The 20,912-nt window shown below is 31.4% G+C and overlaps 1 protein-coding gene across 1 annotated transcript in view; it reads right to left on the reverse strand.

Annotated features, from left to right (window-relative positions):
* The window catches only part of Sh (Potassium voltage-gated channel protein Shaker), an 89,925-nt gene that overhangs the window by 11,437 nt on the left and 57,576 nt on the right, over positions 1-20,912 (reverse strand). Inside the window, exons 4-7 of the mRNA XM_088264251.1 lie at positions 16,148-16,251; positions 15,902-16,063; positions 9,922-10,565; positions 3,250-3,379 (exon numbers count right to left, since the gene is read on the reverse strand). Of these exons, the coding sequence (XP_088120377.1) occupies positions 3,250-3,379; positions 9,922-10,565; positions 15,902-16,063; positions 16,148-16,251 (1,040 nt within the window). The remainder of the gene's footprint in view (positions 1-3,249; positions 3,380-9,921; positions 10,566-15,901; positions 16,064-16,147; positions 16,252-20,912) is intronic.

Here is a 20,912-nt window from a genome sequence, read left to right on the forward strand (position 1 = left end):
GTATTTACCGAAAATGGCGCTTTATTCATTTTCCAAATTTATTTATTATTGTATCCTTGAAAAAAATGACTGAAAGATAACTAATAATATTTCTAAATAAAATACGCCACCGGCTTGTCAGCGTGTATTTTTTTAACAAGGCAGACACATAAATATTTTTTAAAAATAAATACGAAGTGTGTTATAATTATTAATGTATAATTATTACAAACACATAATATTTTTTTTATGTAATCTTAACAAATCTTAAAAGTTCATTAATAATATTTTGATACTGAATTTGAAAACCATGGAAAACCATAAACTTGAAATCTGATCAATTTACGAAAAAAATCATGGTCACCTCATTTAGGAATTTAAATCTCCTTAATATTTATACTTAAAACAAAATTAAAACTTTATTCAAACTTAACCATATTTCAACGCCATTATAATTTATGTCTAAAACAAAAATGATAACTCAGAACTGATACTAGGCCAAAGAGATTAATTTATTTTTACGGGTGAACATCAATCATGAGAAATTTTCAATCATTTAAATTATCCCTGGTATACCTAACTGACATATTTCATCCCTCAGTAAGCTCAGCAAACCAGAAAGGGTTCAGATTTCATAATTAAAATCAATAAACGTACTGATGTTATGTCAATCACTAATATTGAATACATGTGTATGTATATTTATTAATTATAAGAGCAAAAGTAGGCACAAAACAAAGAGTAGGCGCGTATTAATGACATGGGATTGCAAAGCGAATCCTATAGTTTTTGGAGGAAAAAAGAAAGCCTAATTCCAGAATATAAGCAGCCAACGGCATCCATAAATACATCAGTAGGTAGGTTAAATTATATGAATTCTAATGTGAGCCAAATGAAAAAACACGCACGTTGTAGAATTTAGGCTTTATCGTGATCCTTAAATTCTTAAGATAATGTTTTAACCATGGCATATTTTGGGCAGGAAAAAATACCAAGGAAAACCATGAAAATACTTAAAACGAATGAACAAATATTATACGTATTTCAAAACACATACAAAACCATGAATGAGTGAAAACTCAATGTTTGAATAAATTTAAAAAAAAGATAACCAAAAAAGAAAAATAAATTAAAAATAACTTAATTCCGGTAAATATGTATAGTATATACCATTTCATTGTATGCACATGGGCTTGCATATATCATGTGTACATATATATACATACATATATATATATATATATATATATATATATATATATATTATATATATATATATATATATATATATGTATATATATATATATATATATATATATATATATATATATATATATATATATATATATATATATATATATATATATATTTGCATATATAAACATAATTGTATTGATTTAATAATTTTCGAGAACATTTGTTGAATATTACTTTATACATTACAATTGAAAATATATTTTAAATACAAGACGTATGTTTTAGCCTTTAAAATAGTGACATTGCGTATAACAAAATAAATGGATATAACCGTTAAACAAAACAGTACCTACCTACGTATTACCTACGTATTACCTACATATTTTTATGATCAAACTAACGAACGGTTTGCAAAGAACCGTATCAAAATTAAGTTGTTGTAAAAAAAAACAAATTACGAAAAACAAAACAATAATCCATGCAGTTTATACAATCATGCGAGGTGCATTAATTTTGAAAAAAAGTGGTGAGGAAATGATTTAGGTGACGACATTTGGAAGTTGCAAAGAAAATGTATTATTTGTTAGAAAATATCTAGTTTCGATATAGAGATTAAGCAAAAATTGAGAATATTTCGTGTAATTGTATCGACGTATACATAAAAAAGTACTTTTTAATCAGTGAGAATCACGAACAAATATCGTTTTACAAAATCGTCAGAAACATACTGTAAACGATTAAAACATAAATCAAGTGACGTTAGTTTTCATTGAAAATAAAGATATCTATACAAAACAAATTGTAGTAATTCACAAATAGTACTACTTTACCAATAAGGTTACACGTGTACTAACTACATATTATCAATATAGTACGAGTATTGGTATGTATCAAAATATTTGTGTACTCGAAAGATGAAACTGGATAAGACAATAAGTTAAGCTATTAAGGATGAAAATGTCAAATTACAACAACAAGAAATTTGGAAAAAAATATTTAGACCTAAAACGACAAATGCACGGTGCGCAATTCTCATCAAGCGATTCCGAACTCAGGGCTACGGGACAGCAGGAGATCATTTTATTTATTGAACTCGAAGGGCAGGAAATCTAATCATATTATATTTCATTACATGGTACTTGGTTTAGGACGCAAGCATCATCTAAAGAATGTGTGTAAAAATAATATTGTACTAAGAATGTACGAAATATTTATTATCTACAAAATATGTATTCCTATTATATGGAAAGCCAATTTCAAGAAAATTATTACGAGACCTAAGGAATTTACTCCGTTAAGAAGAAACATGTTAGGTTAATAATGCACTTTTTAATATATGGAAGATTGTGTTGTGTATGATTATTCTAAAAAAAAACAATAAATAATATTATAGTATGTGATTAAAAAAATTCAGTCATATTATGGATTTAAGAAAAATCAACCATTCAATTTATTATTTCCGATAGTAAAACTGAATTTTTTTGGTTAGTATAAATAACAAATCAGTATTTATACATTGAACATCAAATAACTTTAATCTGGGAAAAAAGCAATTATTGTAAGCGCAAAATGCTGTAAAAAATATTTGAGAATATACTATAATTTGTAGTGAACCTAATTTGAAATCAAAATAATATATATTTTAATGGATAAAGCAAAATTAGTGAAATAAAAAAAAAACACAAACATTTAATGACTATAATTTTCGAGTCTACCATTTTTATTAAAATAAAAAGTTAAAAATGTATCATAATTATAAATATACAAGTACATATATATGATGATTTTCTTACTAGGCATATATACATATTTGTGTATATTATAATGGGTATACTGAACGCCGTAATAAAAGGTAAAAAAATAGTATATTCTCGATTTAAATGAAGGTAATAGCATATTAATGTTTGCACAAACTCACGAAAAACTAAAATAATTATAACGAATGAATCAGGAACAACACAAGCAACATTTGAATGAATATGTCTAAATCACAACATATTTGGATATATAGATTATCAAAGCTGGTGTATTGTATTATGAGTTTGAGTAAAAATTATGACAAGTGCATCATACGTCATGTCTCCGTAGCCCACAGTGGTCATTGTGACGACGGCCCACCAAAAAGCGTCAGGAATCGACTTGAAGAACGAATTCTCACTGCCGGCTTCAGCGAAGTACACGGCAGATGAAAACAGCACCACACCTACAAGAATAAACCATACGGATATAGTCTGACGCTATAAGTACGGGGTGACTCGGATAGAGCACTGGGGGTCTCGGATAACGAAAGCAGCACTACTTGTGGCCAGCCGTCCCCGTCCTTAGAGCGGACAAACTCCACGCGACATTTACACACAGTTCAACAATAGTTTGTGCATAGTTGGACAGTGTTCGTAGGTTCACGAGGATGACAAAATTCTGCGAAAACATCCTGACAACAAGTCCATAATGCAGCTAAATGGGATGTATGTAAATGTGCGTTACGTTTCCGGTCTAATTTTGTCATCCTGTTACCACATGTGTACACGAGCTCCGGTCGTCCAATATCCGCTACATAATCCTACAGAAGAGAAAGCGAACAAGTACAACACATAATTGGTGTCGCGCTGGCGGGTTACCTCATGTCTCCATAGCCCACGGTCGTCATGGTGACCACTGCCCACCAAAACGCTGACGGAATGCTCTTGAAGAAACTCAACTCCGAGCCAGCCTCGGCGAAGTAAACAGCACTTGAGAATAACACTACCCCTGAAACATTTGTCTCTCAAGCTTCACAAGAATCCTCTGAATCGGTTCGTGTCAGCTCATCAAAACACAAAACAAAAATATTCATTGCAGACAATTCGAGAAACATTGTTTTCGTGTTTCATCATGTGGTATGTTTAACGAATGGGGTTAGGAACAGCAGCTACGAGTATGTACTCTGAATATCTGATTCTACTACTAGTGGTTCTATAACTAATCAAAACAGCATTAAATGAGTACTCCTTGACATTTTGATATATAAATGCGATTGGATAGTACGCTGGATTCAAGATTATGTATCGTCGCGGAACTGAAAACAAGGATGCAAACCTATAATGCATAGTTCAATTTATCAATAACGTCAATCAGTTACGTAGATAAAACTACATGTTGCGTTTTTGAAACCATCAAAGATGATTAATATTTAGTTTTATCGTAGATAATTACTCTAACTATCGATTTAAGTTAAAAAATGAGCATTTGACTATATTGATGATGGAATGATACTTCAATAAGTTAATCTAAAAATTACATGCTTAGTAAAGTTTCGTATATCTATTATAACATATTTCTCATAGAATAGAAGAGTATTCCAAAACATGCTCTCAAAAAACTATAACTAAGTACTATACAAGATTTCATATTTCGCATTTTAAATGTAATAAACGTGATTTTTTAATAAACATAATTGACAAATTTGTCATTATATTTTCTTAATAACTTAATGCCAAAAACGTGTATTACGGAAAACCACAGCTACATTAAGATCTAGATTGTCGTTTTTATCTTTTGGACTAGATTTGCACAACTCTATTCCTGTTTACTATGAAAATACGCTTTGTATTCGTAAAAATCTGAATGATGAAGAATAAAACGTACAAAACACAATCGGTTTTTATTTATTATAATTAGAATTTAAAAATTAAACATCAATTAGTTCTTCCCAAATATGTCATAAATAGTGATAAATTATCATTTAGAATATTTTTTCACAAGAAACAATACGGAAAATCGACATTTTCGTTAGACTTTCAAATGAAAGATTTAAAATTTAACGAATACGTATACCTATATAATTATGTAAATGCATTATAAACGTCAAGATAGCAAATTTGGTGCCTCCACTGCAATTATTTTATAATACTTACTAGTGTGAAGCTTACTCCATATATGGTCAAGCAGAAATGTATTTAAGCTTTTTATCTGTGTATATTGAAAATCCTGTTTCATTTTAACACCTTAATTTCTTAGACACTCAACTTTTAATAAAACTCATCTTCTCACACTCGGAACTTGGTTCTCCCTGTTCTATTTCTTACAATATAGCAAATCAGCCATTCTAGCTGTGTTTTTTTCTTAAACTTAATACTGTGCTTCGTAGTTATTTCTTTTGGAATATTAAATGTACCGTTGTAAGAAATAATTGAACAAGTATTTATTTAATAATTTATAGTACTAGAAAATACGTAGATCCATGAAGCGGTCATTATTTTGTGCAATGATGATTTATGGGTATTCAGGTGTTATCGAATCATTATTTTATTTATTTAGATTTTTTGCTGGTCTACAATCATATTCGTTAGATTCTCCTATCTTTTTTTTATTATTCTCTTACCTTTTTACTTACTCTTTTTAATTCTAATAATAAAATGTATCATTTTCCCTTTTCTGATTTTTTTACTTTTCATAGAAGCTGGTCACTTTTTCTATCCAGTTTCCTAATTTCATTCTTCTTTAACGCGATATACTAAATGTTTTCAACTTTTCTATGTTTTCCTTTTATTCCGATTGAACGTTCTCCACTAAGCGTATCCGTAGCGTAGCATTAACCAGGCTACAAGTAATCATGAATAAGAAATATAAATAAATTACCGAAAGAATTGACCTAAATATTTTTAATGTCAACAAATATCCATAACTTGTAGGATATCGGTTTACGCCATTTTAATATGGAAAATGATATAACACACATACACACACATATATATATATATATACATAGTATATTCACATCATTTGTTTGTCCGAGGCACGAGAACGTTTCTAGTGGATACTTTTCCGTTTGCTTATAATTTTCAATGTCATGAACACGAATGGGAAATTATTTTTGTAACATTCTGTATTAAGTATCTACAAATTTTTATGTTTGAAATATGCATCGACATTTAGAAAACAGAATATCATAAACCTGAACCGAAATAATAAGTGTTTTCTATTTTGATCGTCGAATAGAGTGCTCCAGTATTTGGATTTTATACCATTGAGCTTAGAATTTTGATGCTTCAAGTCCAAATATATACTGTGTCGGATCATTGGAGAGCGGGATATTTATGACGAACAAGTCCGTAAATCACTCGCTAGGCGAACACAAGTCGTAAACTGGCCAAATGATTTAAATTTTGTGAACGCCAGTACCTACTAAGTGATGATTAATTCGTTTTTTGTGAATCTTGAATACTATTTTTCGTATATTCGAGTATATATTATAGTACATAGGGCACTTTGGTGACTCAGATTTAATGTTTTTATCGCAAATTAAGTAACGATAAACATTACATATCGCTCACTCCTTTCAAGAACGTCATAAATCAAAAATCGTCAATTTTCAGTTGTACATATTTTCGGAATGCCCAGAAAATGTACTATATCCCAGCAAAAGCGGCATATTTTTAACGTAATATTTACCCGCTACAGGGCAGAAAGTGTTGTTTTTGCATTTTTACGAAAAGGTATTGTTTAATTATTTTTTTAAATACACTTAATATTTTTCAAATGGGTAGAAAACCTTCAGGTTTTACCTAAAAAGATATGTTGCACAGTAAAATGTTCAATAAGTGGCTTGATATTTATTTTTAATACATTGTGTTATATTTTTAGACATTAAAAACGTTCTCCTGAAAAATCAAGTTTTTTGATTTATGACGTTCTTGAAAGGAGTGAGCGATATGTGTTACATATTATATGAATAAAACTAAAATTTAAATTCATATTTATTATTCCCAAATCGAAACGTAGATTATTAAAAAATATTCTTCATCTTTCTTGTTTTTTCTCGGTAAAACATATTGAAAATAGTCTTTATCGTTCTTGTTTTTTTTTCGGTAAAACATATTAAAAATATTCTTCATCTTTTTTATGTTTTCTCTGTTCAAGATTTAGAAGAGCTTGGCATTTCAAGAGGACCCGCTAATGATTTGTTTGTCCATTTGTACTAATGCGTTCTCGCAACGGAGTTGTCCAATTTACTACTAGGTTTTCGAGAATCTACATTCTTACCAGAAATATATTACGAATACTTTGATCGTATGTTGTAAACCACATTTTGATTACTTCTAGTTCATAAGTGAAAATGTACATGCAGATTTGGAGGGGATTTGTGAACTTTATCCAATTTGTTATTCAATATATGGATTCATTTGGATAAAAATCTTCGTATGGTATTAAAATACCATTCTATTAGGGCTCTCCGTAACATTTTTTCTTTCATCTTCCATTCAATATTGGTTATAAAACGATTTTTTTTACTATTTTGTTGATGCATTCTTTAATATACTATGTTCGAAACATCTTGCGAGTGCTTTCCAACAGAACCTTTGTTACCTTACTAACGTTATTTTTGGATAAGTAGATCGTTACCTGATAAACCATTTTTTGAAAGTTTTACATTTTCGGTCACATCGTTACATTCAAACACCACCGAGTAGACGAATGAGAGTCATTTGTGACTAAATAGCTTAATTTAAAACAAATGGTTTCGCTACAATTGAAAAGTCTATTTTAGTACATTTCCAATATCTTTGATATTGAGCCATACAAAATGTCTCCGCGGTATTTTAGTTGTGTTGACCATTATTATGTGACCTTGAGGTATTTTTCGGGTAACATCAGCACAGTACAGGACCGAATCGATGGTTTCAACTAGATTTAGTAGCTCAGAATGGTACGCAACAATACCCTTCTAATCCCAGCAAACACTCAACATAACCTTGTTTGCCGACAATCCAGGATTTGACCATGATCGTTTGCACTTTATACTCTCGTATTTTCCCCTGCTTTTTATCGCCCATAATGATTTGCTTAAAAATGCTTTGATTTAATATAGTTTCACAAGTATTTCATTGAGGGTAATTCAGTCAATCAAATTTCTTTGCGTTAATTCATGTGGCACCCAAACATTGAGCTTCTTTTCGAAGTCTGCTCTTTTCTAATGATTCCAAACTGTCATGTGGTTGATGTTTAGTATCTCCGCTATTTCTTGATAGCTGGCGTACCGGTCTTCTCCACTAGTTGCACAATTTTATGGAATTTTAAAATGAGTGGCCGACCAGAGCAAGGTGCATCTTTGACATCGAAATTTCCGGAACGGAATCGAGAAAACAAAACCTGGATCCTTAGTTTCCTCACAGCATTCTCAACGCACACTTCACTAATTTTTTGGTATATTTTTGCAGCATCTTTATAGTAAAAAAATATCACAGCGTTTTTCGTAAAACATTCCACTCATTTTCAAATCAATATAACTTTTTACACGAGCTACTGAAATATAAACTAAAAAGTCACATTTTAAGCACATGTTCATAAGACAATCGAGTGAGTGTTGCCCGATGTATAGGCATTAACACCATCTAGTGGTGAAAAGACGGCGGAGACTTTTTTCCGAAAGTGACAATTTGCCGAAAAATATAAACTATTGATTCGGCTGATACTTCAAATGGTTATACTTCATCTGCCTTACTGTGTAAATCGTAAAATATATTTAAGCTGATATTTCAATATACATCAATAAGCTTTATTGAAATAAGAGCAATGACATCATGGCTTACGATTTGGCATTGGCTATTTTGAGTGTTCACTTATATACATAAAGTAACATTCACCATTGTCACACTAACCGACAACCACATATCATATATAACTTATATTTTGAATAAATTTATACATTTATATTTATCAGCACAATTTACAAATTCCGTGAATTTATAAGTTTTGAAATGCCGTATTATATAAAATTAAGAGTTTTGTACTCTAGTAGGACTAACAAATTAATGACATTAAAGATATGCATGTATATCAACAAAAAAAATTGAGAAATGCACATTTGAAAAAAACAGAGAAAAAAAATGGTGTCATTTACATGTCTTAACATAAAGCGAATGGCGAAACGATAAATAAAATAAAATGAATAAATCCTTTCTCTTCGAATATATTCATATATTTTCTGAAATAGTATTTTTTACTTGTGTTCTAACGATATTTGAATTGAATTGACAAACATAAATTTGAAACAATGATTTCTTAGGCAACGTTTCTATAATCATAATTGGACGAGAATCGAGAGTAAAATAGTATAGATGAATCACGTTTACTAGGCGAATTTCGTTACATGATAGCGAAGAAAAATATAATGTGGAGAAGGAGTACGAGAGCTGCTGAGCTGATTAAACAACTTTCAGAAATTGTGGCAATATGAATGTTCGCTTACACCAGCTAATGCTAGGTCCTAAGCTTTGTGAACGTTCATATTCGTTTTGCATTTATATATTTATATATATATATATATATATATATATATATATATATATATATATATATATATATATATATAAATATATATATATATATATATATATATATATATATATATATATATATATATATATATATATATATATATATATATATATATATATATATATATATATATATATATATATATATATATATATATATATACATTTCGTTTTTAATATGAGTATTGGTTTATTGTTCTATCTGTTTACCATTCGAGACTAAAGAAAATCATGGAAAGGATGAAAAATTGTTCGTCTTACTGGATTCACGTTATGAGCGAGAATTTATCTCGTTTACATGAATCGTTGATTGCTTCACAAAATATGTTTGAAGAATGTTATTATTTTCCAAACCGAGGAATAGCTCGAATCTTTATATCGTTACATTTCCAAGAAATATAGGTGCAGATACTATACTGAAATAACTCACCTATGAACAAGAAGAAGATGAGGAGCCCGAGCTCGCGCATGGACGCTTTGAGAGTGCGTCCCAGGATCTGCAGTCCCTTGGAGTGTCTGGACAGCTTGAAGATCCTGAACACCCTGACGAGACGGATGACCCGAAGGATGGCAAGGCTCATGGCCTGGTTGGTAGATTTGTCCTGCGGACTCACAGGAGCCTTGGGGAGGTTCATCGTGTCTTCCTCCTCAGCCACGACGGTGGCGAGGGTGATGAAGTAGGGAATGATGGCGATGATGTCTATGATATTCATCACGTCTCTAAAGAAGTTCAGTTTGTTGGGGCACGCTAAGAAGCGCACGGCAAGTTCAAATGTGAACCAGATGATGCAGATAGTTTCTATTAAGAAGAAAGGGTCTGTTATATCAGGGACCTCGTCTTCTTCTATTTTTGTGCCGTTGGTTGTGGTATTGAAGACCTTATAGTGCTTGAATTCTGGTAGGGTTTCGAGGCAGAAGATGACTATGGATAAGAGGATTACAAAAACGGATATGATGGCTACTACCCGAGCTGCTTGTGAGCTCTCAGGGTACTCAAATAGTAGCCAAACCTTTCTCTGGTTCTCGTTGGATGGCAGAGGCTTTTCTTCTTCTTTGATGAAGCCTTCATCCTCTCTGAAACAAGTAAAATGTTTTACGTTACTTAAAAGTTTCAAAGTTCACATTTATTAAAATTTTATTTAAAAAAGAGAAGTATTTGTGATTTTATCAGTTACAAAAATACTTTGTGAGCCTAAAATTTCATATTATTTCTGTGAGCCTAACGGCTCATTATTGAACATAGATATAAAATTGCGGTAGAGTGGGTGTGTATATATATACATATATATATATATATATATATATATATATATATATATATATATATATATATATATATATATATATATATATATATATATATATATATATATATATATATATATATATATATATATATATATATATATATATATTTATATAAACACGACGGATTATTCAGCTCTTTGGACACGTTGCGCGTGGCAATGAAGATAGCCGAGGGGAAGAGAGGGAGAGGAAAATCCCCCACATGACCGATTAGCAGCATGTTAATGCAGCAGCAGGTACCTCGGTGGTTAATAAAATTGTATAGATAATAACTTAAAGATTGCATTAAAAAAATAAGTCGTTAATATATGTCGATTTAAATATTTTTATATCAATATTCAAAGCAATGAATCGCAAAGCCTTTATTTCAGAGCGTTTCATAATGAAGGAAAGTTTTGCATTATCACCCAACAAAGTACAGAATACTGTGATATATAAAACGTTATAATACAATGTTAAAAAAAATCATCAAAAATTCAAATATAATATATGATTATTTACTATAACAAACTAAGTTAATTCCCAGTTGAAAGAGACAGCATCAGCTGATTAGAAGAATAGGAAACGGCTATAATGAAATACAAACAATTTCGCATTTTACGTGGGTCGGGAATAAATATAATAAAAAGTAAATTGAAAGATGAGTACGAACATTCAAAACTGTTGCAAAGCCAGTGATAGTTGAGGTTTAATAAGAAGTTCTAAAACTACTTAACCTATTATTTTTTGACATCTCATCAAAGATGAAGAAGAATATGGAAGTCTGGGCATTTACGGGGCTTACGACCGTCATAGGCTGGTTTGAGTGATCACTTTACACACGTGTAACATTCACCAATTCTACCCATTATTGACAACCACACTACTCAAATTCTTGGAAGTTCTATATATATGAACCAATTTAGAAACCTTGTTCATGAATCACTAAAACTTCACTAGAGACATCTATTGGTATTGACATCTACTTAACCTACATATCTATTGTCCAAAGCCACGCGAGAGTAAATCATGCTCACAAGTTCGGTTTGACATACGGATTTGGAGTGTTGTTTGGGGTAGCGTGCTTCCCCGGCAGTCGCCTGGCAGGGCAAATAAATCAATAAGGGTTGTAGTGGGAGCGGGACGCCTCATTTGAGGAATAGCGTCTTATGAAGGTAAAAGTAAATAGTGCCTTCGGAGAAACTCCCTCGGGCAGAGTGACACGTGGAATTAGAACATAAAGAATAAGAGAGATTTTTTGTGAGAGACATACAGAGAGAGCGTCTTAAACGAAATACAATAATACGAAATTTGCATATATTTTTATTTAATATTTACGCTGTCATTAATTGGTGGTACAATCAGTAATTCGGATATTATTGGTTTTGTGATAACTAAAATATGAGATATATGTTACAATTACAGGACATTAAAATATAAATAATCATAAAACACAATGATACATATTACTTTTACAACGTGCGGTACCTCAGATGTTCATATATAGCGTCTGACTTGTACATCTACATATTATTATATCCCTTTGTCCCGGGCATGTGTCGCTCTTTTTTGCTCCATTCTCGTGGCTTTGGAATGTGTAGCTCTCTTTCTCCTTCTCTCTACTTTTTATATTTATTATATTTTACAAGATAAAACAAGAGATCATAAGATCAGAAAACTACAGTTAAATTTGGAAAAAAGTATTAATTTTCAATTTAAGTTTTACGAGGAAAATACCACTAATTCTTAAAATCCATTGTGACACGTATTACGTGTTTTAAAATTCATTATGATTTTAAGAAAAAGTGTTATTTACTACGTAAAATTTTCATAAATGGATAAATTTTACCATAAAGTGACTGCCAAATCAATCAAGGAAAAAATATTTATATAACGAGTTTTTCTCGTAACAATATGAAAAAAGTTCTTATATTTCGTAAAAATTAATAGCGGTTAATTTTTCTGTTGAAAATAATTTTCATTCAACTCTATCAAAGACCAAATTTAGGGAAGGGGGGAGGGGAGCATGTAGACATTCGAGATTTAAGAAAATTTGCAGAGAATTAGCTGTATAGAGCTTAAAATTGGGTGTATTATTCAAAATAAATACTATGTATCACAGTATAAAAAATCATATTTTGAACGAATGATTGCTTTTAGTTTTGTTGGTATATATTTCAGATTATATTCGTAACGAATAATCTTTAAAAAAATCACTTATAAAGCTTCCGGATAATCAAAATAGATCGATTTTAGATATTAACCTGTCCGGGAGTATGGCCGTACATGTACGGCCATACCAAATTTTTCTCAAAGGAGTATGGACGTACATGTACGGCCGATACAAAATATGATTTATGACACGATTTATATCAAAACATGTTAAAAACATGATTTATCGATATTTCGATAATTTTGATATAAACCATGTTTACTGGGGTAAATATCTTTGTTTATTCAAGAAAATATGTTGCTTATAGCATAGACTATAATATAAAATTGTAAAAGTAAAAAAAAAAACAAAAACAAATTCACTCCTCAGATACAGTTTTGTCCGGAAAAACTCACCCGGACAGGTTAAAATTAGAAGATGTACTAGCGGAACCAATATATTTTTTATTTATCATTTCACAATTTTGCTGTTGTTTTTGTTAAATGTCATAAACTTATTTACCAGGATGGTATAATTTTCCTTTTTTTCACAGTTTCTCCTTCTCAGCCAATTAACCTCAATTCAGTTATGTTTAATTCAGTTAAAGAGTAATTTACCATCTCTCGATATTGAGATAATAACCCTTGATGGTCCAGTTGATATATATTATAAATCATTGTCAATGATAATATGCATCCCACTTAAGTTCGACTCCATACGGTAAACTTGGTGGCTGAATTGTGGTTCCTTTCTAACCAGAGTTGTGAGCCATACCGAGCCCCATCACTCCTTCCCCGGCCTCTATATGGAAAACCTAAAGGGTCCCTCGGGGTCCTCTCGGGGTCGAAAAGTTTAACTAACTAACATTGACGTAATCCAACGACCAGGAATATTATATAATTACATGAAAAGAGTGCCGGACTTAACATACTCTAGATATAAAATGAATCTAAAATATCGATAATTTAATATACTATTTGATGGAAAAAAGCATAAAAAATAGAGCGTAAAAATACCCACCACTCCCATTAGTTCTCCGTATCTGACATGAAATAAGTCAACAGAGCACGTAAACTCATTTGATTGCATCACTAACTGCTTGTTCCTTGGTTATAGAAATATTTATTTATTTATTTAAACTTCATCCACCAAAAATAAATAAGTACATTAGCAGGCTTGTTGCTAAAAAGTAATATCTTCCAACCAACCAAAAACAGACTAGTGATTATAGTCATAACGTTTGATACCTTATGTAGCTGTTAGCAATCAGAAGGTAGAAAGTAGTTAAACATTTAAAAAAACATAAATTACAAATAGATAATAATAAGGAAGGCAAAGGAAAAAGGAGTTTAGGGAAGGAGGTAGAGGGAAAACTAATATATTACAACATTCTAATGATAGATAGTAATGTGTCGGACGTTTCTTAAAAGTTATTAGAGAGGGTGCATTTTTTACAAAGAGAGGTAATTCTTTCCATCTGGCCGCTTGGACACAGAAGGAATAACTAAAGAATGATGTATTATGGAGAGAAATGGAAAGTATTCTATCTTTGGAAGAACGAATAAACATAAGTGATTTTTTCACTGTAATATTTATTCAATATTACCCTGGACTGGTACCTGAAGCGGAGGGCTGATCACCTTTCCTTCATGTGCAAACGATCAAGACAACACTGCGTTTATATAAAGCAGTGCCCTATGCACCATCGGGGTACGGATACTATATATTTAGATATATATATATATATATATATTTAGATATATATATATATATATATATATATATATATATATATATATATATATATATATATATATATATATATATATATATATATATATATATATATATATATATATATATATATATATATATATATATATTTATATATATGAATGTTTTTTAAGTAATTTGTACTTTAATGTCATAGCGTTTTTTTAAAACTATATGTAATTTTTTGGCAAGAAAAGTAAAAAGTATTATCAAAATGGAAAACACTATTAGAAATCGACTAATTGATAGTTCCACCCATTAATAATAATCTGAGTTTATAAGTATGGCAAATATTCCAAAGCGTTAAGTCATAAGTGGTCAAAATGAAATGATAAGATAATTCCTTTTATCTAAGCAATTTAGTTGCAACTTTAGCAGTACTTTTTCTTGCTCTGAAATAAAAGAGTAAGCATTCGTTTGTCATTTAAAATTCGGTTAAAATGAAATACAATATGAAATATATTAGGTTTTGAAAAACTACGTTAAAATTGTAATTCTTTATTTCGTTTCAATTAAAAAAATAATAATATATAGCTTTTTATATCCTAATGAATCCAAGCTAATTTTTCGACACTGCTAAGTGATATTTTTAAGCTATTTTTTAGCTATGCAATGATACACAATTCAATACCGCACATAACGAAAATTTTTATTTAATAATATTTTTTAATTGGAATTGAAATTAATTGAAATTGGAATTATTTGAATAATGTCAGAAACATACGATAGAGGAACGAAATTCTCGTGTAGTGGATTTTATTATGCTTAAATTTAGTATTACGATTTTTGATTCACAGAGCTTTATTAAGTTAAAAAGTTTTCGTCAAAATTGTCTAAACTTGAGCTGCAGTCGATATGAAGATGGACCGTTTTTTAACAAACAAAAAAAATGCGCAATTGCTTATAAAAAACTATAAAATATTATTCATCAAAATCAGAGCCATAAAAACGTCGAATATTTTTTTTTAAATCTACTTGATTTTATGAATCTATTTTAAGAAATAGTGGTATTTACTAAGTAAAACATTAATTAAAAATTTATAGATTTTACCACAAAATGACTGCCGAATCAATTAATGAAATAAAATATTTTTGTCCACATAACTTTGTTCTGGGTGATTTGTGAATGAAAAGTGTACTATTGCACAAATGTGCTTGAGTTGTAAAAAGACCTTAAATGTAAAAAAATATAACTTACCGAAACTTGTTAGTTGCCTGCTCGCCGAGTTCATAAAACTTGATTTCTTCTGAAAAGACGTCCAAAGGAACGTTAACTGGTCTCCGTAACCTTCCTCCGCTTTGGTAGTAGTATAAGATTGCGTCGAAAGAAGGACGATTTCGGTCAAAGAAGTATTCATTTCTGTCAAAATAAAATAAAATTTTACAAATGTGGAAAGCAAAAAAGATATTTTTAATTAAATTATTCAAACAATATGATGTTTACCTTAATGGATCGAAGTATCTAATCCGTCTGGCAGGGTCTCCTAAAAGTGTATCAGGGAATTGATTTAATGTCCTAAGTTGGGTCTCGAACCGAAGTCCGCTTACCTGCGAAAAAAGATAACAACAATTAATGTATTGCAGTTGAATACTTCTATCGATAGAATATGAACCACTTGGTTTCCTGAAAAGTCACCGAAAAACGAGAAGATTAAATTATAAAAAGCTCACTAAATGATAGGAAAGGAACGCAAAGGAAAAAATAACACGAGTAGGTACATACAATTTACAAACACAAGAAAGTCGCAGTGTTTTCTTAAATTCTTTGCAAATTCTGTACCAAAGTAATAAGATAAGCATTTCAATTAAAACAAACATCCGGTAAAAATAATTTCCAAAGGAATACAAATGATGAAAATCATTTGTAAACATTGTATACGCCATCTGCTTCACCGTTACCGAATGAGGGAACAAGCCCGGATGAGGGTTTACAGACCAGATTAGCTAAACTGGCAGTATATATCGGAGTGGTAGTGCCAACACTGACGTGTGAAAGCTATATATGGAATTAGAAAAAGAAGGGTAAAGTTGAGTGAACGCCGTTAGAATAAAATCCCTTAAGGCCAAGTATTCGTTAAATCGCAACTTAATATTCTCTAAATCAAGGTAACATTTGACGTAATTGATTTTTCTCATAAAACACAAAAATAATGTATGATTGTGTTAAGGATAGTAAAAAAGATTTAAATTAAAGAAATTTGAGGTGGTTTCGATATGTGGAGCAAATGGATGAATAGAGAATAACTACGATAGCATATTTTACAAACGCGTAGGGGAGAATATTATAGCACAAAGATGGCCAAATAAAACTTGACGCTTTTAGTGTCTGGTGAAAAAATTTTTTTATTTAAAAATTAATCGGATTAATTAACGATTGATAAAACTGTAATGTTATCGGGAATTTCATTAATAGTCAGCGCCAGGAAATGACAAAGCAATAATTTATTGTTGTCTGTCCAAAAAACATTATTTTAGTAATAAGATTCTGCTTTCAGTTTTTACACCAAAGTTCTTTGAAATAAAGTAAGGATTTGGAAATCAAAACCAGTTATTTGGTTAAATCATTTTATGCATGACAGTTGGTCGAAGTGTGATCTTTTGACGATACTCGGTAGCCGTGTTATGCATTAATTTATACACCAGAATAGAGTTTATATTTTTCAAAAGAAAATAGTACTGTTGCTGAGTAGTGGAACGACGTGACTGAATTTGAAAATTCCAAACAAATAGTAAATAAAACTGGAAAATTATGTAAAATCAATTAATGCGTGGCTGAAGCCAGCAGTGATTGCTATTCTTCGTCAAAAAAGACGGATGCAGAAGGCAAGTGAGAGAATCATTTATATTTATTAAACAGAACGCGTATTTCGTAAAAAAAGGTTTGTATTGGATCATATAAAAAGGCTCCGTGGTTTTTCAAAAAAAGTGGTTAAAATCAAATTTAATCAAGCACATATTGAACATTATATTATCAATATTATCTGTGACCTTTTGCCATTTTTCGGGTAGCTTCATAATTCCATCTGTGTAGAACTTCTGTGGTTTGTCGTCAAAAAACTTGGCAAAAGTCTTTTTCAGGGGTGCTTCGCTTGGCCAATATTTTACCATCAAGAGAGTTTTGGAGAGAGCGAAACAAATGATAATCAGACGGTACAAGACACGGGCTATACGGTGGATGCATCAAAACTTCCAAACTAAGTTCCGTCAATTTGTTCCGAGCCGTCAATAATGTGTGTAGCCGCGCACTGCATGATGGAACTCAAATCCCTTTCTGTTGGCCAATTCTAGTCATTCTTTCTGGATTTCTTTATTCAAACGGTCAAATTGTGCAGGACTGAATTGATGGTTTTGCCAGGTTTCATCAGCTCATAATGAACGTTTCCCTTCTAATCCCACCAAACACTCAACATAACCTTGTTTGCCGACAATTCAGGCTTTGACGTGGTTTATGGAGGGTCACTAGCCTTAGTCCGTGATCGTTAGAGTTAGATATTCTAGTATTTCACCCACTTTTCATCGCCTCTAATGAAGTACTTCAAAAATGATTAGATTTCTTTGCGTTTTACATGTATTTCACTGATGGTAATTTGATCATTCAAATTTCTTTGTGTTGATACATATGGCACCCAAACATTGTACTCCTTTTTGCAGTCTGATCTTTTCAAATGATTTCAAACTATCATGTGGTTGATGTTTAGTGCCTCCGCTATTTCCTGACAGCTTGCGTGCCGGTCTTGCTCCAACAGTTGCGAGATTTCATCAATTTAGTGGCTGGCCGACCAGAGCGAGGTGCCGAACTCGAAAGTCTAGACATACAAAGTCGCCGAGGTATCTTCGACATCGAAATTTCCGGAACGGGATCGAGCAAATAACTTCTGGGTCCTTTGTTCACTCAAAGCATTCTTAATGTATACTTCACAATATTTTCGGCAATTTTTGCAACGTTTTTACCTTTTTTATAGTGAAAAATCATTACATAGCGTACTTCTTCAGATATTTCACTCATTTTCAAATTAATATAACTTTTTACAAGAGGAACGATTTTTTTATCGCGACGCCCAAGATTAAAGCGCAGCCGAAAGGCCCGCTGGGTGGAGACGACAAAACGGCCATTATCAAGAAACGTTGTCCGTTGTTCGTTGTCCGGACCAAACCACGGCAGCCACTGAAAACGGCAAGACCCTCCCGATACAACGAGACCACTCCCAGGTACCTACCTCCACCACACGGGATGTGCCGGCCTTTCAAAACTGCACTTTTTTTCGCCGCACCTTGTATAATGTTTATGAATTTTACATATATATTAAGATTAGTTTATTTACATTTATATGAGTATTATATTTGAGGGAAAGTCGTAACATAAAAAATTGAAAAGTTATTAAGCGAAGTGCTCCTTCCTTTAGATCAATTAACTTGAAAAAAAGCAATTAGGAACAAACTGTTTAAAAGGAGATGCTGTTCGCTCGAGAAGTTGAGTTATAATAAGGTGAAAAGTAATCAAAAACTAAGTAACCATCGCGCAGCTTCCCCGCATCTGTCTTTGCAAACAATCTTCGCCACTTCTACATTCATGCATCTCCTCATACAACACTCATTACTCATGGAATACCCTAATGTAACCTTTTACTGTTACGACGATTTTTGATGAACTGTCGCTCACAAAAACTTTTGCATAAAAAATTGAAGAACGGAGTTTAATGACGACCCAATACGAACTGAATACGTGAATAAATGGGTCGAATTATTAAAATATTTTGACGCGCAACAAATTGATGCACCTAATCTGATTAAATAATACAATATATTTTGTGCCTACCCGGGACTTCAGCACCTTTGGAGCGTGTTTTTTCAATAATGAATCACATTTGGTCGGATGACTGCGGCCGCATGCTGGAGTCTAATGTGCGACCGTTACTATACTGTAAACTAAATTTTGGCATAAAAAACGACATGAAGAAAAAAAAGACGGGATATTAAAAACAATTCACTCCAGCGAAAAGTACACTTGGCACAATAGCTAATTTCTTAACTTTAAATACACAACTTTTGGCATTCGATTAACAGTGGAACCTCTCATAACGAGAAAAAAAATCTGAAAAAGTTGCTCCCTTACCGAGTGATATTTCGCATAACGAGTTACAGAGAAAGGACAAGTCCCTTTTCACGAAATTCATTTGTGAGCTGGGACATCCACACCGGGACTTGGGGTGGATAACAACGATATTAAAGAGCGTGTGCAAGAGTATAGTCAAGCTGAGCACCGAAGAGTATATGGAGTTGCATCGTGATTCACAGCAAGAAATTATGAAGAAGACTTTGTTAATGGAGGAGGTGGAAGTAGCAGAGAAACAAACTTCTAGCACAATAAGAAAATGCTGAAAGCATGAAAAACTGTTGTATGGTACATTCAGAAGCATCACCCTAATAAGAAGGCTGGCTTTTCGCGCTACAAATTTATTCAATGATTATGCTGTGACACATTTACGCCAAGTTTTGAAGCATCGGCAAAAACAAATGTTTTTAGACAGTTTTCTAGTTAAAAAGAATGTATTATTTGTAAAATATTAATTTTTTATTGAGACTTTTTATTTAATTTAAATTGTATTCGAAATTGTTACACTCCTTAAAAATTTATAAATAATTTAACATGTTTAAACGTTAGTAAAAAATACATAAAAATTGAGTATTCTTTCAGCATGGAACGCATTATCGTATTTTACATTGATTTCTCTATGGGAAAAAATGTTTCGCTTAACGAGTAATATGCTGGAACGAATTATGCTCGTTATAAGTAGTTGTTTCTTTCCATTTGATTTTTAACTCCTTATCTTTCAATAAATCTTCTCTTTTTAAAACAATATTATTATTTCAAAGAAAAGCTTTTTTTTCATTGCAAGAACGGTGTTTAGTGAAAAAAATCAATTACGCAAAATGTTACATAGATTTAGAGAAAATTAAGTTGCGACTTAACGAATACTGGAAAGTGCGTGTCAATCCGCAAAGGTAGTGTGTGGTATAGCGATACAAAAAAAAGAAAAAAAAGGAGATGCGTGGTGGGATGATGTTAAAAAATAAGGGAAAGAAAAGAAGAATACGTGGTTAAAGTGCATAGCAGTGAAGAATAAAAACTCCGCTGAGTATGAATCGGTTAAAAAAATGTACAAAGAATACCGAATGAAAGTTAAACAAGGGGTAAGTGAACGAAAACG

The sequence above is a fragment of the Brachycentrus maculatus genome, unplaced genomic scaffold, assembly GCF_059751285.1.
Source record: "Brachycentrus maculatus isolate JH-2025_06_01 unplaced genomic scaffold, ASM5975128v1 h1tg000221l, whole genome shotgun sequence".
Classification (NCBI taxonomy): Eukaryota; Metazoa; Arthropoda; class Insecta; order Trichoptera; family Brachycentridae; genus Brachycentrus; species Brachycentrus maculatus.